Below are 17,042 nucleotides of genomic sequence, written 5' to 3'. Positions count from 1 at the left end.
TTTACAACCCCCCTAAAGTTACCTTGTGAGCCTTAGTTGTCACCCACTATTGCACCTGACCCCCACTGTTTTCATTTCTATCATTATTTCCATGATGCTTGAACAATTAACATGAGTCACCCTGGACAGCTAGCTTACACCCTATCCATACCCTGCTTCTTAAAGGCACACATGTAGATTAACACTTCACTCACTTCCTAACAAGTGATGTGAGGAAATCACTGGTTCTCAAAGGGCCAATATGGCCCCTGAGAAAGCATTTTGGAAATTGTGGGGAAGAGTGATCACAAATATGCATTTAGTGCTGAAAGCCAGGGATGCTACATTTCTAGAACAATGAAAGGCAGTTCTGCCCAATAAAGACTTGTCCCTCATCCTGCATGACTGCAGGCATCACACAGACACTCATGCCAATGGAAAAGATCATTTATCATTTTTGAGCCCAGCAGTTCATTCCATCCTACACTTATACAAAATATATGCAGGATAGGTCAAGAGTAGGTTTATGGTTCTGAGTACATGAAACACAGAGTTCATTCTTGTATTAATAATTAATTATTGTATTTGCCATATGAACAACTGTAAATCTACTTTTGACCATTCCTGTATTGTTGGCACACTTTTCATACATACTGACTTTTTCAACAATGCACTCTGAAAATTGAAACACTGGCCTTTGAATACCATTAAAACTTTGACCAAGAGTCATTCATCATCCAGTGGTATCTGGATCTCCACCAGGACTCAACTATTCCACACTGCAACTGTGGCTGTCCTACAGTCAGTCAACATGGAGCATCTGGTGATCTTATGAGTTTCTAGCTTGGGTCAGCCCAAGCATCCACACACCAAAATACACAATTTTAATACAAATTACTTCTATATACTTTCTACATCTTGCTATTATATTAATTACATATTGTAGGTAAGTTTTATTATATGACTTCAGAATTTTTACAAGGATGTTTTAAAATATTTGCATTAAAAGGGGGTATTAGGTTTTGAACCAGGTACACAGCACTAAACTAACATGACAGCATCTAACTCTTAATTTAACTCCTAGTCAAGAATCACTGGCTGCATTTTCAAGGATCACACATTCTCCAGTCTGGGAAGCCAGATGTGCAGGGCCCACGGGGCCTCGACAGCCCCCCCACTACATTAGCACACTGAGTCCAGCTGAAATGCGGTTACCAAACTCTACTTTCACTGGGAGTCATTCCAGGAGGCAGACTCTAACTTGTTCTCAAAAGGAGACCTTCATAAGAAAATTCTGGCTTCTCTGTACCAGGAATGCTTTCACTTCTCCTGAGCACTTTTTTTCCATCTTGAAAACACAGCAATTATACCCAGACAGGATTCCTGTCTCCCATTGGCTGCAAGAATGTGTATTGGTGTTGTCAACCTTGGGGTACATGTTAGAACCATTTGGGGGCTTTACACCAGCGCCTGGGCATACCCCTGGAGATGTGAATCTATTTGCTCTATGATCCAGCCCTATCTCCCAGGGTGCCAAGATAGAGACAGGATCTGAGCACCAGGTTCGTCTCCACATTTGTAGCCTCACTTGGCAACATATATAGCTCAGTCAGTGAAGTTTACACTTTACAATAGTCCTCCCTTATTCATGGGGAATACTTTCCAAGATCCAGAGTGGATGTTTGAATCCATGGATGATACTAAACCTTTTCTATAGTATGTATTTTACTCTACATACATACCTTTTAACTTAAAGGAAGCAATTTATGGCTTCTCTTTAGCATATCCAAATTGCCAGCATCACTACTCTTGAGTTTTAGGCAATTAAGTAAAATCAGGGTGAGCTGAACAAAAGCACTGCGATACTGTGACAGTCAATCTCATAAGTGACTATGACTAATGGACAGGGTGTATAAAGCATGGAGACACTGGACAAAGGGATGATTCACAGCCCAGTGGGACAGAGTGGGATGGTGAGAGATTTATCACGCTTCTCAGAACAGTGCACAATTTAAAACTTATAATTTATTTCTGGAAATTTGCACTTAATATTTTCAGACTGTGGTTGATTATGGGTAACTGAACCCATAGACAGTAAAACTGTGGACTACTGTATTCATTTCTGGACTCAGGCTCTGCTTTATCTCTACCCTTTGTCTCCATTTGGTCTCTACTCTTGATTCTGTTTCATTATATTTACTTATTTATTTTTATTGTTGTTCAAATACAGTTGTCTCCATTTTCCCACCACCACTTTCCACTGCCCCACCTACTCCCACCCCCACCCTCGTTCCTTTCCCCCTTTGGCTTTGTCCATGGGTCCTTTATACATGTTCCTTAATGACCCTTCCTCTTTTTTCCCAGTTATTGCCCTCCCCTCCCCACTCTGGTTACCTTCAGTTTGCTCTTTATTTCAGTGCTTCTGGTCATATTTTGCTTGCTTGTTTGTTTTGTCAATTAGGTTTCATTTATAGGTCAGATCATATGGTATTTGTCTTTCACTGCCTGGCTCATTTCACTTAGCATTACGCTCTCCAGTTCCATCCATTTATGGCATTTTATAAATCCCTCCCAGAACAGGTGAGAATAAAAAAAAAATGTCTCTATTATTCTGCCACATGCATGAAAAGAGAAAACAGTGACCACGGGCCTTGAGTAATCACGGCCCCTTTCATACTTGGTGGGATCATTTTGGTGCCAGAGCCCCTCTGCATGCTCCCACATGCTCAGCATGGCCAGGAGGTTGCAGCAGTACATTATGACCACAGCCTGCAATCAGTGGTGGGGGGAAACAAAGCTGCTGACATTGCAGATTTTGTCAGCCCACCTGATAGCTTCAAAGAGAGGAAAACACAAACCAAACACCCGTGGATAGCAACAAATGGGAAACATGGGGCTGGGCTATGGCCAAGAAGTCAAGTGAACACTGATGACTTTTGTTCTCAAAAGAACAGGGTCTGTCATGTAGCATAATAATAAAATCTCTGTACCTCCCTACCCACAAGGCTATGGTGGTTTCACGGCAATTATTTAGTTTTGCCACTTTGAACATGGGACATTCTTTCAACATCTCTACCTTCTTCCAGGTGGATACCCACCTCCCCCTGGTACATCCGAGCCACAAGTTTCCCATCTGTCCTGGTCCAGGTACACAGCCAAGCCACTGTCTATCTCAATATCCCTTCTATTTTTTAGGGAATCAAGGAGCTGTGCCTGTGTCCATTGTCTTCTTGCTCCCTCCACCGGAGATGCTGAGTAGTATCCAGCCTATGGGCAGCTAGTACACCCACACCCTGTTCAATGGGGAGAACTTTATAGCAACCCCTCATGCAGAGCAACTGCATATGTCCTGTGACTTCACCCAGAACATTCATGTCTCTTAGAGGTTATGATTTTCATCTATGTTAGTCATTGCTCTATCTTCAGTACTTTGAACAGTATCTGGCATATAGCAGACATTCAATAAGCATTGGCTAAATAAATAAATTATTCTAATACTAAGAAGTGTTTCACAAATAATAAAGGAATGACTCAAAAGATGGTGCTTGTCTCAAAGCCATAAAGAAAGACTTGTTGCCACATTGTGTCATACCAGGCTCAGTAGAGCCTACTAGAAATGGAGGGTTTGAACACATGAGAATGCCAGTCAGTTTTCCTTTTTGGGACCACATGGAGGTGACCCAAAGGTGGACAGGTACAGGTGATCTTCACACAGAGTCGAATGTCAGTGAGCCAAATGAGATAGGAAACAGACCAGTGGTCCACGTCCTTACTCCCAACAAATCCCCATCCTATAGCTGCATAGTAAATTGGGAGAAGGGGAAGGTAATCAACTTCCCTAGCACCACTTCTGCCTCTCCTCAGTTCATCAACAGGCACAGAAGGGTCCCATTTTGTACATTCCAGCAAGCACCTTCCAGAAGCTTGGCACCAAGCAAGGTGACCCAGACATCACATTCCATGTTGGATGCATCTCAGCTTATCTTTTCTCCATGGCATCAATGACCCTTACTAGGTTTCTAAGCTCTGGAGCTAAAACCACTGGAACATGCCCATCTGACAAGCATCCCCTGCATCCAGGAAACTCTGCAGACAATTGTCCCTGGCAGGAATCCGCACACCCTGTTGGCAGCATTCCTCCCTTCCAGCTGAACAGAGGAAAAAGGCTGGTAAACAGGAATTGTTGGGAAGCATTCTGCCATAAAGGCATAGTGTTTGAAGTTCAGAATTCTCTCTCTCCTGAGTGCCCATTCTCCAAGTTAATCACCTTGCTAAGCTTCTGCTTCCTTTGATGTAAAAGGAGGGTGTTAGCATCTCTCTCACAAGACTGTTGGAAGGATGAAAGAGCAGCAAGTGTAAAGGACCTTATAAAATGTAAAGTTCTAAACATGCCTGTTGTGAATAACGAAAGTCTTGGTGTCTATAGCTATATCACCCAGCATCGTCCTTTACGTGGAGGGTCCACAAGTTACCCTACCACACTGTGGTCAGGGCATTCATCCCTCATTTTGTTAAGGAGCCTGATCATTCTGAGCCTAAAAACGCTTAAGAGGTAAACTCCTGTACCCCTAAGAGGGTCACTCCTAAACCAGTTGAACTTGGTCGGATTACAACGCCTGGAAGCAGTTTACACACACACACACACACACACACACACACACACCCCTCACGTAGACATCTACAACAATTTCCCAGAAAGATCGCCAAGTCCCCTCCCCCAAAAGGGATCTGAACCTTTATCTTGCTCCAAACAGGAATAGAAACAAAGAACCCCCCTAATACAAATTGAAGACCAAGGGTAATAGGACGCTTTCTACGCCCATCAGAAAGAAGAGGTGATTCAGCGAAGCCACAAGCTGTCCACCAGCGACCTCCGCCCGCCAGCTTCCTACCTGGGCAAGCCTCATGGGGAGTGCGGGGTCGCAGCCGGCCCTGCCAGGCACCCTGGGAGCAGAGACGGAGAGCTCCGGACTCAGTGCAGGACAGTCACATTCCCCCCGTTCCTGGGGGCGCTGGCCGGCACCAATCTCTCCTCCAGCCACCGCGGCGCCAGTTCCGGGCGTATTCCCAGCAGAGAGTACGAGCAGACCTCAATCTGCCGACCCTGACTGCTAGCCGACTACTGGCTCCAACTCCGCCCAGCGCGGGGGCGGGCAGAAGGCGGAGACTGCAAGGCCCCGAAAGACCAGACAGCCAGTGAAGTGGCCTGGTGCCCCACCCCCTAACTGACCCCTTCCGGCTGCTGCCACACTGGCGTCCCCACACCCCTTCGGTTGCCAGGACCCTGGGAGGCTGCTGCGCATTCCCAAACCACAGCCTGGGGGGCAGTGACTGTGGCCCCCCCAAAGCAATTTGGGACTTCTCACCTAGACATCGCAATCGGGCTGCCACTCTACTGCGAAGCCCCTGGGCCGGAGTTCCGGCCGGACGGAAAAACTCACACTTTTGTTCCCAGAGCCTGAGAGAGAGCCTGTCCCCAGCTCTTTGTGAACTTGGACAGGTCACTAACTTCGTTGTCCCTGTGCTGTGAAAAGGGATCCTAACAGCTCCTATCTCCTGGAGTGATTGGAGAGATTAAACGAGTAATTAGTGTAAATCTGTGCAAACAGTTGACAGTACACTAGAGTCACCTGATACTTTTATTGTTGTAGGTATATTCCATCTGAAAAAGCAACTTACAGGTGGCACAGTCTTCATACCAGTCTTCTCTGCCAGACGTGGTATTCTCTTAAGCTTAAAACCCACTTATCCCACTGACTCGTTTTGCAAAGGAAGTTCTTACTCAGATAAATGCAAGGAATGGCCAGGGCCACACCTAAAACTCCATGCAGGGCAGGAAGGGCTAGAGTCTTGGCAGAGCCTGAAACCTGCTCTTCCCAGGCCACTGCAGCAAGTGACTGGAACCCTGCTTGTTCTGAGGGCTTACTGGGCCATCTTCCCAGGAGGCAGTGAGTAAATGATTGCTTCCTTCCTAACACAGTACACCATCCCTTCCTGTATCCTTTCCAGGCTGGGCAGGGTCTTGCTTCCCTGCTCCATGCCTTGACACCCCCATCAGAAACTCAAGAATCGCATTAACCTTGGCTGCCCCAGAAATTCTGGGCTGGAGAAAAATGTAAAGGAACAAGCAGCAGTAATTCATTAGCCCTAACATTGCTTTGTAGCCTGGCATAATGACAGTTTCCCATGTTTTAAAAATATGATTCCAGAGCTTTCTCAGGGGAACAGGTTCAAATCTGAAGCTGGTGACATAATATTATCATAATTTATCAGAAATATCATCTCTTAGTATCTCTTTTTAGAGTGCTGGTTCTCACAACCTTGATTATACATTAGAATCACCAGGGAGATCTGGACCACCAATGTCCAGATCAGTCTTTCCAGAATCTCTGGGACTGAGGCACACACATTAGTGTTTGTGAAGCTTACAGGCGATTCCACAGTCCAGCCAGGGTTGTGAACAGCTGTTCCTACAAGCTCCCTAGTGATGTCCTTACTCAGAACCCTCCACCTGAAGCTACCTCAGCACGTGTGTCCAAGTCGCAGTCAGTGAATGCTGAAACAGGTGAGCCTGGCTCCATGTGACAGAACCAGTCTGAAGCCATATGCTAATGAACATGAATTGGTCTTACTGTTTACGTAATGAAGCTTTTTGAATAGTTTACAAGTGGAAAGTAAAGTTGATTTGTGTGATAATGTTAAAATGAAATTATACTTTCATTTTTCTTTACATTCTGACACCTCCCACCTACCCCTACCCCAAATACCCTGCTAAACACTTGGGCCCCTAGGCTCAAGTGGGACTCTCAAACACTCCCAGAAATAGAAATGGGATTTGGAGACCTCCCCTTCTCATCTTCTACCACTGTTTTATTTGAGACCTCGAATTTATCTCCTCCCTTACTCAGCCATGCTGAGCACTTTTCCTCTCTCCTCCCTTTGTTTCCTTTCCTAGGTAATACAGGTGTCCACCTGCCTTGCTCCACCCTCTGGGTTGGAGGCATATTGTCACTCCTATATCACTCTCTGCTGTGTTTCCAGCACCGCACAAATGCTCTGAATGCAACTGTGTGCTTCTGTGTAAAACACACCACTTCATGAAGATGGTGACAGATGTGTTTGCTAAAAACTTACAAGAAACAGAAAGAGTTTTCATAGCCTTAGGACACCTTCTGGAGTGTGTCTTCCCCACTACTCTCCACTACTCTCCCTCCTCTGAAACTCTAATCAAGTGGAAGACCTGATTGTCTGCCATTCCTGGGACTACATTCCTTATGAGAGACCATGTTCTCTAAAGATTTTCAGTCTATCTCTCACCTGTCAAGCTGCTCAGATCATGGAATCGTTTTCAGGAGGAAACCTAATAATGCACATGAAATAAAATCACATTGACCAGTACAACCTGATCTGATGACCTGAAAAATAAAACATTTCCTGTGGCCTATGTGGCAGAACATTTTGAAGGATTGTTTGTTATAAACATGAACCCTGGCTTGAAAGCTTTAAATAGGAAGCATTACTATGCTTGTTTCCTTGAATTCCCCAAAGCCAAGTGTTGAAGAACTTTGAGCATCGACTCTATATCATAAACCATTGACTTCAGAAAAATGTATGCTGATGTGCAGGCATTGTTTTTCCTACTCAAAGGAGCATAGTTGACCAATGGATGGGAAGAAAAGCAGAGGGGAGATGACTAATGTTTATGGACCCCAGAAGGTGTCTGAGAGGTGGCACAGTTCCCCCATTTTTCACCACCACCAAATAAGAGAAACACTGGCCTTCTCCTAAGAGGGAAGAATAATGGGAATCTTGGAAGAGAGGAGCATTGCTGGGCTTCCAGAGTGTAGTCTTTGACACCACCAGTGTCATACAAAAGCCCTGTGTCCAGCATGACCCATGCCAAGGCACCACATTGACAACAGAACTCCTTGGGTCTGAGGACAAAGTCCAGTGCATCCCAGAGTACTCACAGTGCCCAGTTTTTCAAAGGGGTTGTAAGGGGTTGAGAAGGCCAACACCAAGAGGAGCTCTGATAGTTGAGGGCTATAGGACAATGGTGATATCAGGGGCAATGGTGATAACAGCTGAGGTCAGTAAATACAGAGAATGACCTATGAATATAACCCCTCCCTGGATGCCAGACAGCACAAGGCTTAAGCCTTGACTATGCCCTTCTCTTTCACCAACCCCAAAGAACTCCAGTTACCATCCAAAGGAAGAAGGCATTTGGAAAGGAAAGAATTTTGAATAGATTGTGATATTGCCCTAAGGAGACTGGGTCTTGAACTAGTGGAGTCTAAACAACTCTGAATTGGCAAGATCTATTTTTCCTGGCACCAGATGGAAATGAAGATTCATGAGTCAAATTGACTTTAATTGTGGAAAATTAAAAAAAAAAAACATTTTTGCTCATAAGGCCTCCATGATTCTTGCTACAGCTATTGTGTGTGTGTGTGTGTGTGTGTGTGTGTGTGTGTTATTTATGGAACTGCTAGTAACCACTCATAGAGCTGCAGTGTTCCCTGAGATAGATTTAAAAACCACTGCCCTAGAAGAACTTCCTTATACAGTCTAGTTTCCTGCGCCTTTCACACATTTTCCATCTGCTGACCTCCAAATAACCACTTTTTGAATCTGTGCCTTTTATTAGTTTTTCATCACTGCAAATTCTCAGTTTTAATCAAATCATCACCTCCCCTCTCTCTAAGCAGTTGTATGTGTGCTTCTATGATCATCATTCTATTTAGTCTCATCTGATTGTCAAGACCTCAAAAAATCAGAAAATCACATGTGAACTAGGTGAGAGCTGCTGAGAAACTATAAAGTATGAGAAGAATGCCATGGGTAATAAACTTTTTCTTAACTTCCTTTGGGAGCAGTGGAAGAAAAGATAGACATGTGGGAAGCCCAGACAATGTGTTGTTCTAATTGAAGCTTTAATGCTCAATATGGCAAATGAATGAAAGAGGCTTCTTGCACCTTATTTTTTCCCATGCTAACACAGAAACAGCCAGTTCCAGAGGAAATGGAATTAGTAACCTCTAAGAACTGCTGCATCTAGCAGAACAGGACTGGTAGACCCTCTCTTCTGCCAACAGTCTTTGATATGGTGATTGCTTCAACACATGAAATGAAAAGCAAAAATAACCAAACCATCCATTGCCATCCAAAAGGCTTATGAGCCATTATTTTTTTATTCTTCGAGATGGTGGCAGAGTAGGTGGAAGCTTCACTCACCTCCCCTAGGGCCAAACTTGAATTACAACTAAATTAAACAACAACCATCCTGACTAGCAAACTGAAGACTAGATGAAGAAAAGTCTTACAACCAAGTATTTACAGAAGAAGTCATGTTGAGACTGATAGGAAGAGTGGAGATGTGGAAAAGGCTAGTTCTGCTCCCATGAGCAGCAGCTCAGGTTCCAGAGGAATATCTCAGCTGCAGGGGATCCCCTGAGAGGTGTGGGGCCTAAACCCCAAGCTAGGCTCCCCACCCCAGAACACGAGAGCCAGGAAGAGGTACCCACAAAACATCTGGCTATGAAAAGCAGCAGAATTTATATCCACCAGAAAGAGAAAGGAGCCCACTGGAGACACAGACACCCTCTTAAAGGGCCAACACAGAAAAAATTTTTGGCCCTTCACCCTGAATGGCTCTCCACAATTCACCCTGGGTCCCAGCAGGGCGTGGACAAAAAGCACACTAGAGTTGTGTGAGGAGAGTATTGGGTTTGTGGCTCTGAGGAGAAACCTAGGGAGACCAAGATCCCTGTGCTGAGTCATGTTCCTATATGGTAGTCACCATCTTTCCTGGGTGAAGCACTCCCTTCTCCATGGCATCAGCCTGGGGGAAAGCAATAGCCCAACTCTCTGGATTCCCTCTCACCCCACCATGAAGAGCTTAGGCCCTGCTGAGGAGTCAGTTGTCTTGCCCAGGTTCTAGAGGTCTAGGCAGACTCAGAGGATGTCAGTGACTGAGTTGTCTGGTTCCCCACTTTCCTATGAACCTGACTGTCAGTTTTCTCTCATGGGAGATCCAACAGAACCACCATCCTGGCATCTGGTAGAATCAGCCTCCAAGAAACAGATATTCCAGCTGCCTGACTCCTAGCAGCTCTGCCGTGCAGAGGTCCGGACAAATTTTGGGTCAGGCTGAGTTGTGTGGCTCTGTGGTGAGGACCATGCCCACTTCCTCCTCTGAAGCCTGACTATCACCTCCCCTCAGGGGAGATCCACCAGCCTCATTCTCCCAATTCTACCAGAGGCTCTTTTAGTAACAGAAACTAACAGGCAGCTGGCAGCCAGAGGCAGCCAGAGGTGGATTTTGGAGAGCCTTGGAACTTTTGCTGAGCTGCTCCTAAACCTGGTGCTGGTAAAAGCCAGGCTAGGTGTGCTGCCTGGTTCATCCCAAATGCAACCAAGCCCAGCACAAGCAGCCACAAACTGTGGATTGCTTATAGCAGGCACAGACAGCATCTGACATTGGCTTGCACCAGAATCCCTCCTAAGTATCCCAGAACCAACACATCCAGTGGCCAAATTCAGACAATATCAGAGCAGAATCCAATAAGCTTCACAAGCTGCATATCCAAAGGGAGATCTTGGCAAGCACAAAACTCTGCTGAGGCAAATTCCACTTTGGGTGTTCAGCACCTGTACAGCAGCTCATGTACCATCGTTGGGTTTAAGCCTCACAGTTAGCCAGCCAGAAGGTTGATCCCACACACAAATGGGCCAATGGCCATCAAGAGTCAGTTACAACAGAAGGGCCCACATAACGCACACAAGGGACATTCCTGGAGCACCCAGCTGAAGTGATCAGAAGACTGTGCCACTGTGTCCCACAGGACACCTACTACGTAAAGCCACCTCAAATGAAATTGGCTATCATAGCAGATGTATCTAATACATAGAAACAAACATAAAAAGGCAGCCAAAATGGGGAGACAAAGAAAGAGGCCCCATATGAAAGAACAGGAGAAATCTCAAGAAAAAGAGCTAAATTAAATGGAGGCAAGTAATTTATCAGACATAGAGTTCAAAGTAATGGTTATAAGGTACTCAAAGAACTTAGTGAGAAATACAACAGCATGAAAAAGGACATAAAAATCATAAAAGAGGACCAATCTGAAATGAAAATCCAATATCTGAAATGAATAATACAATATCTCACAACAAGAATTCACTGAAAGGAATAAATAGTTGGTTACATGTAGCAGAGGATCAAGTTAGTGATTTGGAAGATAAGGTGGAAAACACCCAATCAGAGCAGCAAAAACAAAAAAGAATTTAAAAGAATGAGGATAGTTTAAGGGACCTTTGTGACAACATAGCACATAACAATATCCACATCATAGGGGTACCAGAAGGAGAAGAGAGAGAGAGCAAGTGATTGAGAACCTATTTGAAGAAATAATGACTGAAAACTCCCCCACCTGCTAAAGTAAAAAAAGACACACAAGTCCAGGAAGGACAGAGAGTCCCAAACATAATAAACCCAAAGAAGCCCACACAAAAACACACCATAATTAAAATGTCAAAGCTTAAAGACAATAAAAGAATATTAAAAGCAGCAAGTGATAGGCAGTTAGTTACCTGCAAGGGAGTTTCCATAAGGCTGTCAGCTGATTTCTCAACAGAAAGTCCAGAAGGGACTCGCATGAAATATTCAAAGTAAAAAGCAAGGACCTACAACCAAGACAACTATACCCAGCAAGGTAATCATTAAAAATTGAAGGAGAAATGAAGAGCTACCCAAAGAAGAAAAAGCTAAAGGAGTTAGTTACCACCAAACCATAATTACAATAAATGTTATAGAGCCTTCTTAAAGGAAGAAGAAGAAAAGAAGAACAAGGAGAAGGAGAAGGAGATGGAGAAGAACAAAGAAGAAAAAGAAGGAGGAGGAGGAGGAGAAGAAGAAGAAGAAAGAAAGAAGAAAGATAAAGAATAAAATGTCAATAAATATGTACCTATCAATAACCACCTTAAATGTAAATGACTTAAATATTCCAATCAGAAGATGTAGCATAGTTGAATGGATAAGAAAGTAAGATTCATATACATGCTGTCTACAAGAGACCCACCTCAGAACTAAAGCACACATAACAAAAGTAAAGGGATGAAAAAAGATACATAATGCAAATGGAAATAAAAATAGCTGGGGTAATAATAATATATCTGACAAAATAGACTTTAAAACAAAGACTATAGTAAGCAGCAAAGAAGGACACTATATAATGATAAAGAGAACGATTCAATAAGAGGATATAACCCTTGTAAACATTTAAGCACCAAATATAGGAGCACCTAAATATGTAAAGAAATATTGGTGAACAAATCTAGGAGCTAAGATGGCATCGGAGTAGGAAGCAGCAGATTTAGCTTCCCTCTGCTCGGGGGAGAAAATCCTGACTGATCTATGGAGTAGAGAAGCAAGCAACCAACATACTTCAGCATATGTGAAAATAGGGGACCAAGGATTGTGGCGGAACCAAAAAACTGGACCTTAAGAAAAGTGCTGCAACAAGGTAGGGTCCCAGGGACCAGCATGTGGTCTGGGGGCTGCAGCCCCAGGCCCAGTGCCCACTGCTGGGTTTGCCACAGAGTCCCTGGGAGAGAGCTGGGACAACTGCTCCCTCCCCAGCCAATCAGGGTCTGAGCGGCACTGGGAGGAATCCAGGTGCTGGCAAACACAAGGGCTGTGAGCACCTTTGGAGGCTGTGGACACTGGAGGGGTTGGGTTGCTCAGCAAGCCCTGATTCCCACAGTCACTGGTCTGGCTGCAGGAGAAGCCATGCCACTGTGTGGAGCGGCAGGCTTGAACAGGAGGAATTTCTCAAGAGGAAGGAGTGAATAGATAGACACTGTTTGGGGAATTCTCCTAACGTGATCAATCACTCCAGCCTCACTGCCACCCAGCCCAGGGCGCGTGTGCTGGGAGAGTATTCATGCACCCCAGTCCACAGCAGTAACCCTCGGGAAAGACCTGATTCCCACACCCAGGGTGCAAGGCTGAGGAGCCATGTTAGCTTCCCAGACAGCACCGTAGCCAGTATGAGCACTGCTGACTGAGGAAGAAAAGCCATACCAATCACCCCTCAGCCTGCCGCAGCCAGCAAGAGCATAAAAACCGGTTTGGCCACATTGTAACCAAGAGACTTTTTAATTTGATTCTATTTTTTAACAATTCTTAAGTGTTTAATTTTTATTGTTTTTATTCTCTTTTGACTTCTTTTTCCTCTTGTTCCTGATTTCTTGTTTTATTCCTTCCTCATTCCTTTCCTCCAATTTTATCTTTTCTTCCCTCCTTCATCTGCCTTTTCTACTTTTATTATTTTTTTAATTTTTTCTAAATACCTACAAGTGAGCCAAAATCCTGGATTTGTGAAAAGACCAAAGTTGAATCCAAAGAAAGAACATCACAACAGATGGGACAGTGAGACAAAGTTCACTCTGCTATTGCAGAGAACCTGCAAGTTATTGCATATTTGTATTATTATTATTTTTCCAATATTCTTACATATTTTTAATAGTATTTTTGTATCCCTTTTCTTTTTGTATAGTCTGCTTTGCTAGGCTAGATATATTGTATGACCTGACAGATTTCCCCTGATATCTCTTTCCATAGTGTATTGCTAATCTACTGTCCTTTAACTCACCTGTGTCCCATTAGCACACTACTTGAGGTTCTGTACTCACGATTCTTGTTACCTACATATCATAGATTCTGTCATATGATTGTTAACCTAATATTATTGTAATTGCTGTTCTATGCAATTCTAATTACTTCACAACACCCCTCCCAGAACTTAGCCCATTTCAAAGTTTCCTGAACTCTATTACTGTAGCTATTAACTCTATTCTCTCACACACTACACCTATTTACTATCCTTTACTCTCACCTTACCTCAGAATCTGACCTGCCACAACCTCGCTGCTTTATAGATCCAACTCACAATCCCTACTTCCCCAACAAGACTCTTATCTTCTTTCCATACTTTCTAAAAATCAGCTAGCTGGGTGGAAGATCATGGTAAACACTATACATAGTCAAAGGATCTCCTATCTCTTCTCTACTTGCTGCTACTGTAAATATCATAGAATACTCTCTTGCTGTCTTAAACTATTTTGCCTTCCCCCTCCAACTGATGACAAAAAAGAATAGGTAGAAGCGGTGAACACCAGGATAACCCTCTGGAATAGGAAACCCAACAACAAAGGAACCACTAACAGATAACAAAAGAAGAAGGTGAAGGAGCGAGTGGTAACCACACAAACCTCAATCTAGGACATATCTGGAAATAAAACTAAACAGTAGAGACACTACCCAATACAAACAACTGAACAAGAGTAAGAGAGAATTCTTTAAACCTTATACACAAGGAAGAACAAGCTTCAACACAACCTGCCTTCACCAGCACAATAAAATATAAGAGGTGGTGGACAGAGTGACCATCATTTAAATAGCTGGTTGGAAGGAAGCATCAAAGAAAGACCCAACAACAATCAAAACCCAAAGGCAAACACAAAGCCAACTTAAATGAGAGCCCAAGACCAGTGAGCTTGGGAGATAAAGGAAACTGTACCACTGAAACTCACTGCTATTCTACTAAAGAAGTTCAAGCCACAAACGCAGCGAGCCAGAACCGATCAATTTAAGAAGCTGAAGCTAACAAGAAGAGTCTCACAAACAATGGGAAGATGAAGAAACAATCCCGAAATGAAAGGACAGGAGGAATCCTCAGAAAGAATGCTAAATAAAATAGAGGCAATTCAACTATCAGATATTGAATTCAAAGAAATGATCGTCAGGAAGCTCAATGAACTCACAATGAGCTACCAGAAACTACAGGGAAGCTACAATTAATTCACTGAAAACTACATCAACAAGATAAAGGATATAGAAACTCACAACGAGGGCCAAGAGGAAATGAAGAATACAATTTCTGAACTGAAGAACACAGTAGAAGGAATGAAAAGCAGGATCAATGAAGGAGAAGATCGGATCAGCGAACTAGAGTACAAAGTAGAAAAAACACCCAGAAAGAGCAAGAAAAGGAAAAGAGGCTCAGAAGGAATGAAGAGGGATTGAGAGAAATGCAAGACAATATGAAATGTAATAATATCTGTATAGTAGGGATACCAGAAGGAGAAGAAGAAGAGCAAGGGATAGATAACCTATTTGAAAAAGTAATGATGGAAAACTTCCCTAATTTGATGAGAGAAAAAGTCACACAAATCCAGGAAACACAGAGAGTCCCAAACAAGAGGAACCCAAAGAGGCCCACCTCAAGACATATCATCATTAAAATGGCAAAATTTCAAGACAAAGAGAGAATATTAAAGGCAGCAAGGGAAAAACAGAAGGTAACATACAAGGGAGCCCCAATAAGGCTAACAGCTGACTTCTCAATGGAAACACTCCAATCCAGAAGAGAATGGCAAGAAATATTCCAAGTAATGAGAACCAGAGGTCTTCAACCAAGGCTACTTTACCCAGTAAGGCTCTCAATCAAGACAGAAGGTCAAATAAGAAGCTTCTCAGAAAAAAGAAGTCTAAAAGAATACACCTCCACCAAACCAGCTCTGCAAGAGGTGATAAAGGGGCTGCTTTAAGAAAAGAAAGGAAAAGAGAGAGAGAGGAACACACGTACATAAAAGACAATGAACAAGTACCTATCGATAATAACCTTAAATTTAATGGATTGAATGCACCAAACAAAGGACATACAATAGCTGAATGGATAAGAAAACATGACCCCCACATATGCTGCCTACAAGAGACCCACCTCAGGATAAAAGACCTGCACAGGCTGAAAGTGAAGGGCTGGAAACAAATTTTCCAAGGAAATGGACAGGAAAAAAAAGCCGGAGTAGCAATACTCATATCTGACAAAATAGACTTCCAAAAAAGGGCCATAAGGAGAGACTCAGAAGGGCACTTCATAATACTCAAGGGAAGAATCCACCAAGAAGACATAAATATTGTAAATATATATATGCACCCAACATAGGAGCACCCAAATACATAAACAAAATCATAGAGGACTTCAAGAAAGATACTGAGAGCAACACAATTATTGTGGGGAATTTTAACACCCCACTTTCAAAAATGGACATATCTTCCAAAGAAAATATCAACAAAGATATTGTGGCATTGAACAATACACTGGATGAAATGGGCTTTACTGATATATACAGAGCCCTCTATCCCAAAGAAGCTAAACACACATTCTTTTCAAATGTACACGGAACATTTTCAAGGATAGACCACATGAAGGATACAAAACAAGCCTCAACAATTTCAAAAAAATTGAAATCATACCAAGCATTTTCTCAGATCACAAAGAACTGAAGCTAGAAACCAACCCCAAGGAAAAAAAACCCAAAACACTCAAAATCATGGAGATTAAACAGCATGCTATTAAATAATGAATGGGTCGAGAATGATATTAGGGAAGAAATCAAAAGGTTTCTGGAAACAAATGACAATGAACTCACAACAATGCAAAACTTATGGGACAGAGTGAAGGCAGTCCTGAGAGGGAAGTTCATAGCGATACAGGACAACCTAAAAAAGTTAGAAACATTTCAAACAAACAGCCTAATCCTATGTCTACAAGAACTCGAGGAACAACAACAAAGACAGCCCAGAGCAAGCAGAAGGAAGGAAATAACCAAGATTTGAGCAGAATTAAATGACATAGAGACTAAAAGCACAATTCTAAGGATCAATGAATCCAAGAGCTGGTTCTTTGAAAAGATAAACAAAACCGACAAGCCTTTAAGCAGACTCATCAAGAAAAAAAGAGAGAAAACCCAAATGAACACAATCAGAAATGAAAGAGGAGAGATTACAACAGATACCACAGAAATACAAAGGATTGTAAGCAATTACTATGAAGAACTGCATGCCAAGAAATTTGAAAACCTAGATGAAATGGACAAATTTCTAGAAAGATATATTCTTCCAAAACTCAGTGAAAAAGAAGCAGAAAGCTTGAACAAACCAATAACAGCAAAAGAAATTGAAGCAGTAATCAAAAAACTCCCAACACACAAAA

At 43.0% G+C, this 17,042-nt stretch overlaps 1 protein-coding gene across 9 annotated transcripts in view; it reads right to left on the bottom strand.

The window, feature by feature from the left end:
- Positions 1-17,042, bottom strand: part of IL1R1 (interleukin 1 receptor type 1) — a 127,727-nt gene that overhangs the window by 44,464 nt on the left and 66,221 nt on the right. For 5 of the 9 annotated variants that reach the window (XM_045827923.1, XM_045827916.1, XM_045827921.1 and 2 more), the window contains exon 1: positions 4,872-5,115. The exons of the other annotated variants lie outside the window; for them this stretch is intronic. Coding sequence is in view for 2 of the 5 variants with exons in the window: in XM_045827915.1 (XP_045683871.1) it covers positions 4,872-4,886 (15 nt within the window). In the remaining 3 variants the exon portion in view is untranslated. Of the gene's footprint in view, positions 1-4,871; positions 5,116-17,042 lie in introns of those variants that run through there. 9 annotated transcript variants of the gene reach the window in all.

The sequence above is a fragment of the Phyllostomus hastatus genome, unplaced genomic scaffold, assembly GCF_019186645.2.
Source record: "Phyllostomus hastatus isolate PE091 unplaced genomic scaffold, TTU_PhHast_1.1 phas_scaffold_78, whole genome shotgun sequence".
Lineage (NCBI taxonomy): Eukaryota > Metazoa > Chordata > Mammalia > Chiroptera > Phyllostomidae > Phyllostomus > Phyllostomus hastatus.
Note: the sequence above shows the minus strand (reverse complement) of the source record. Positions and strands in the feature narration are given on the sequence as shown.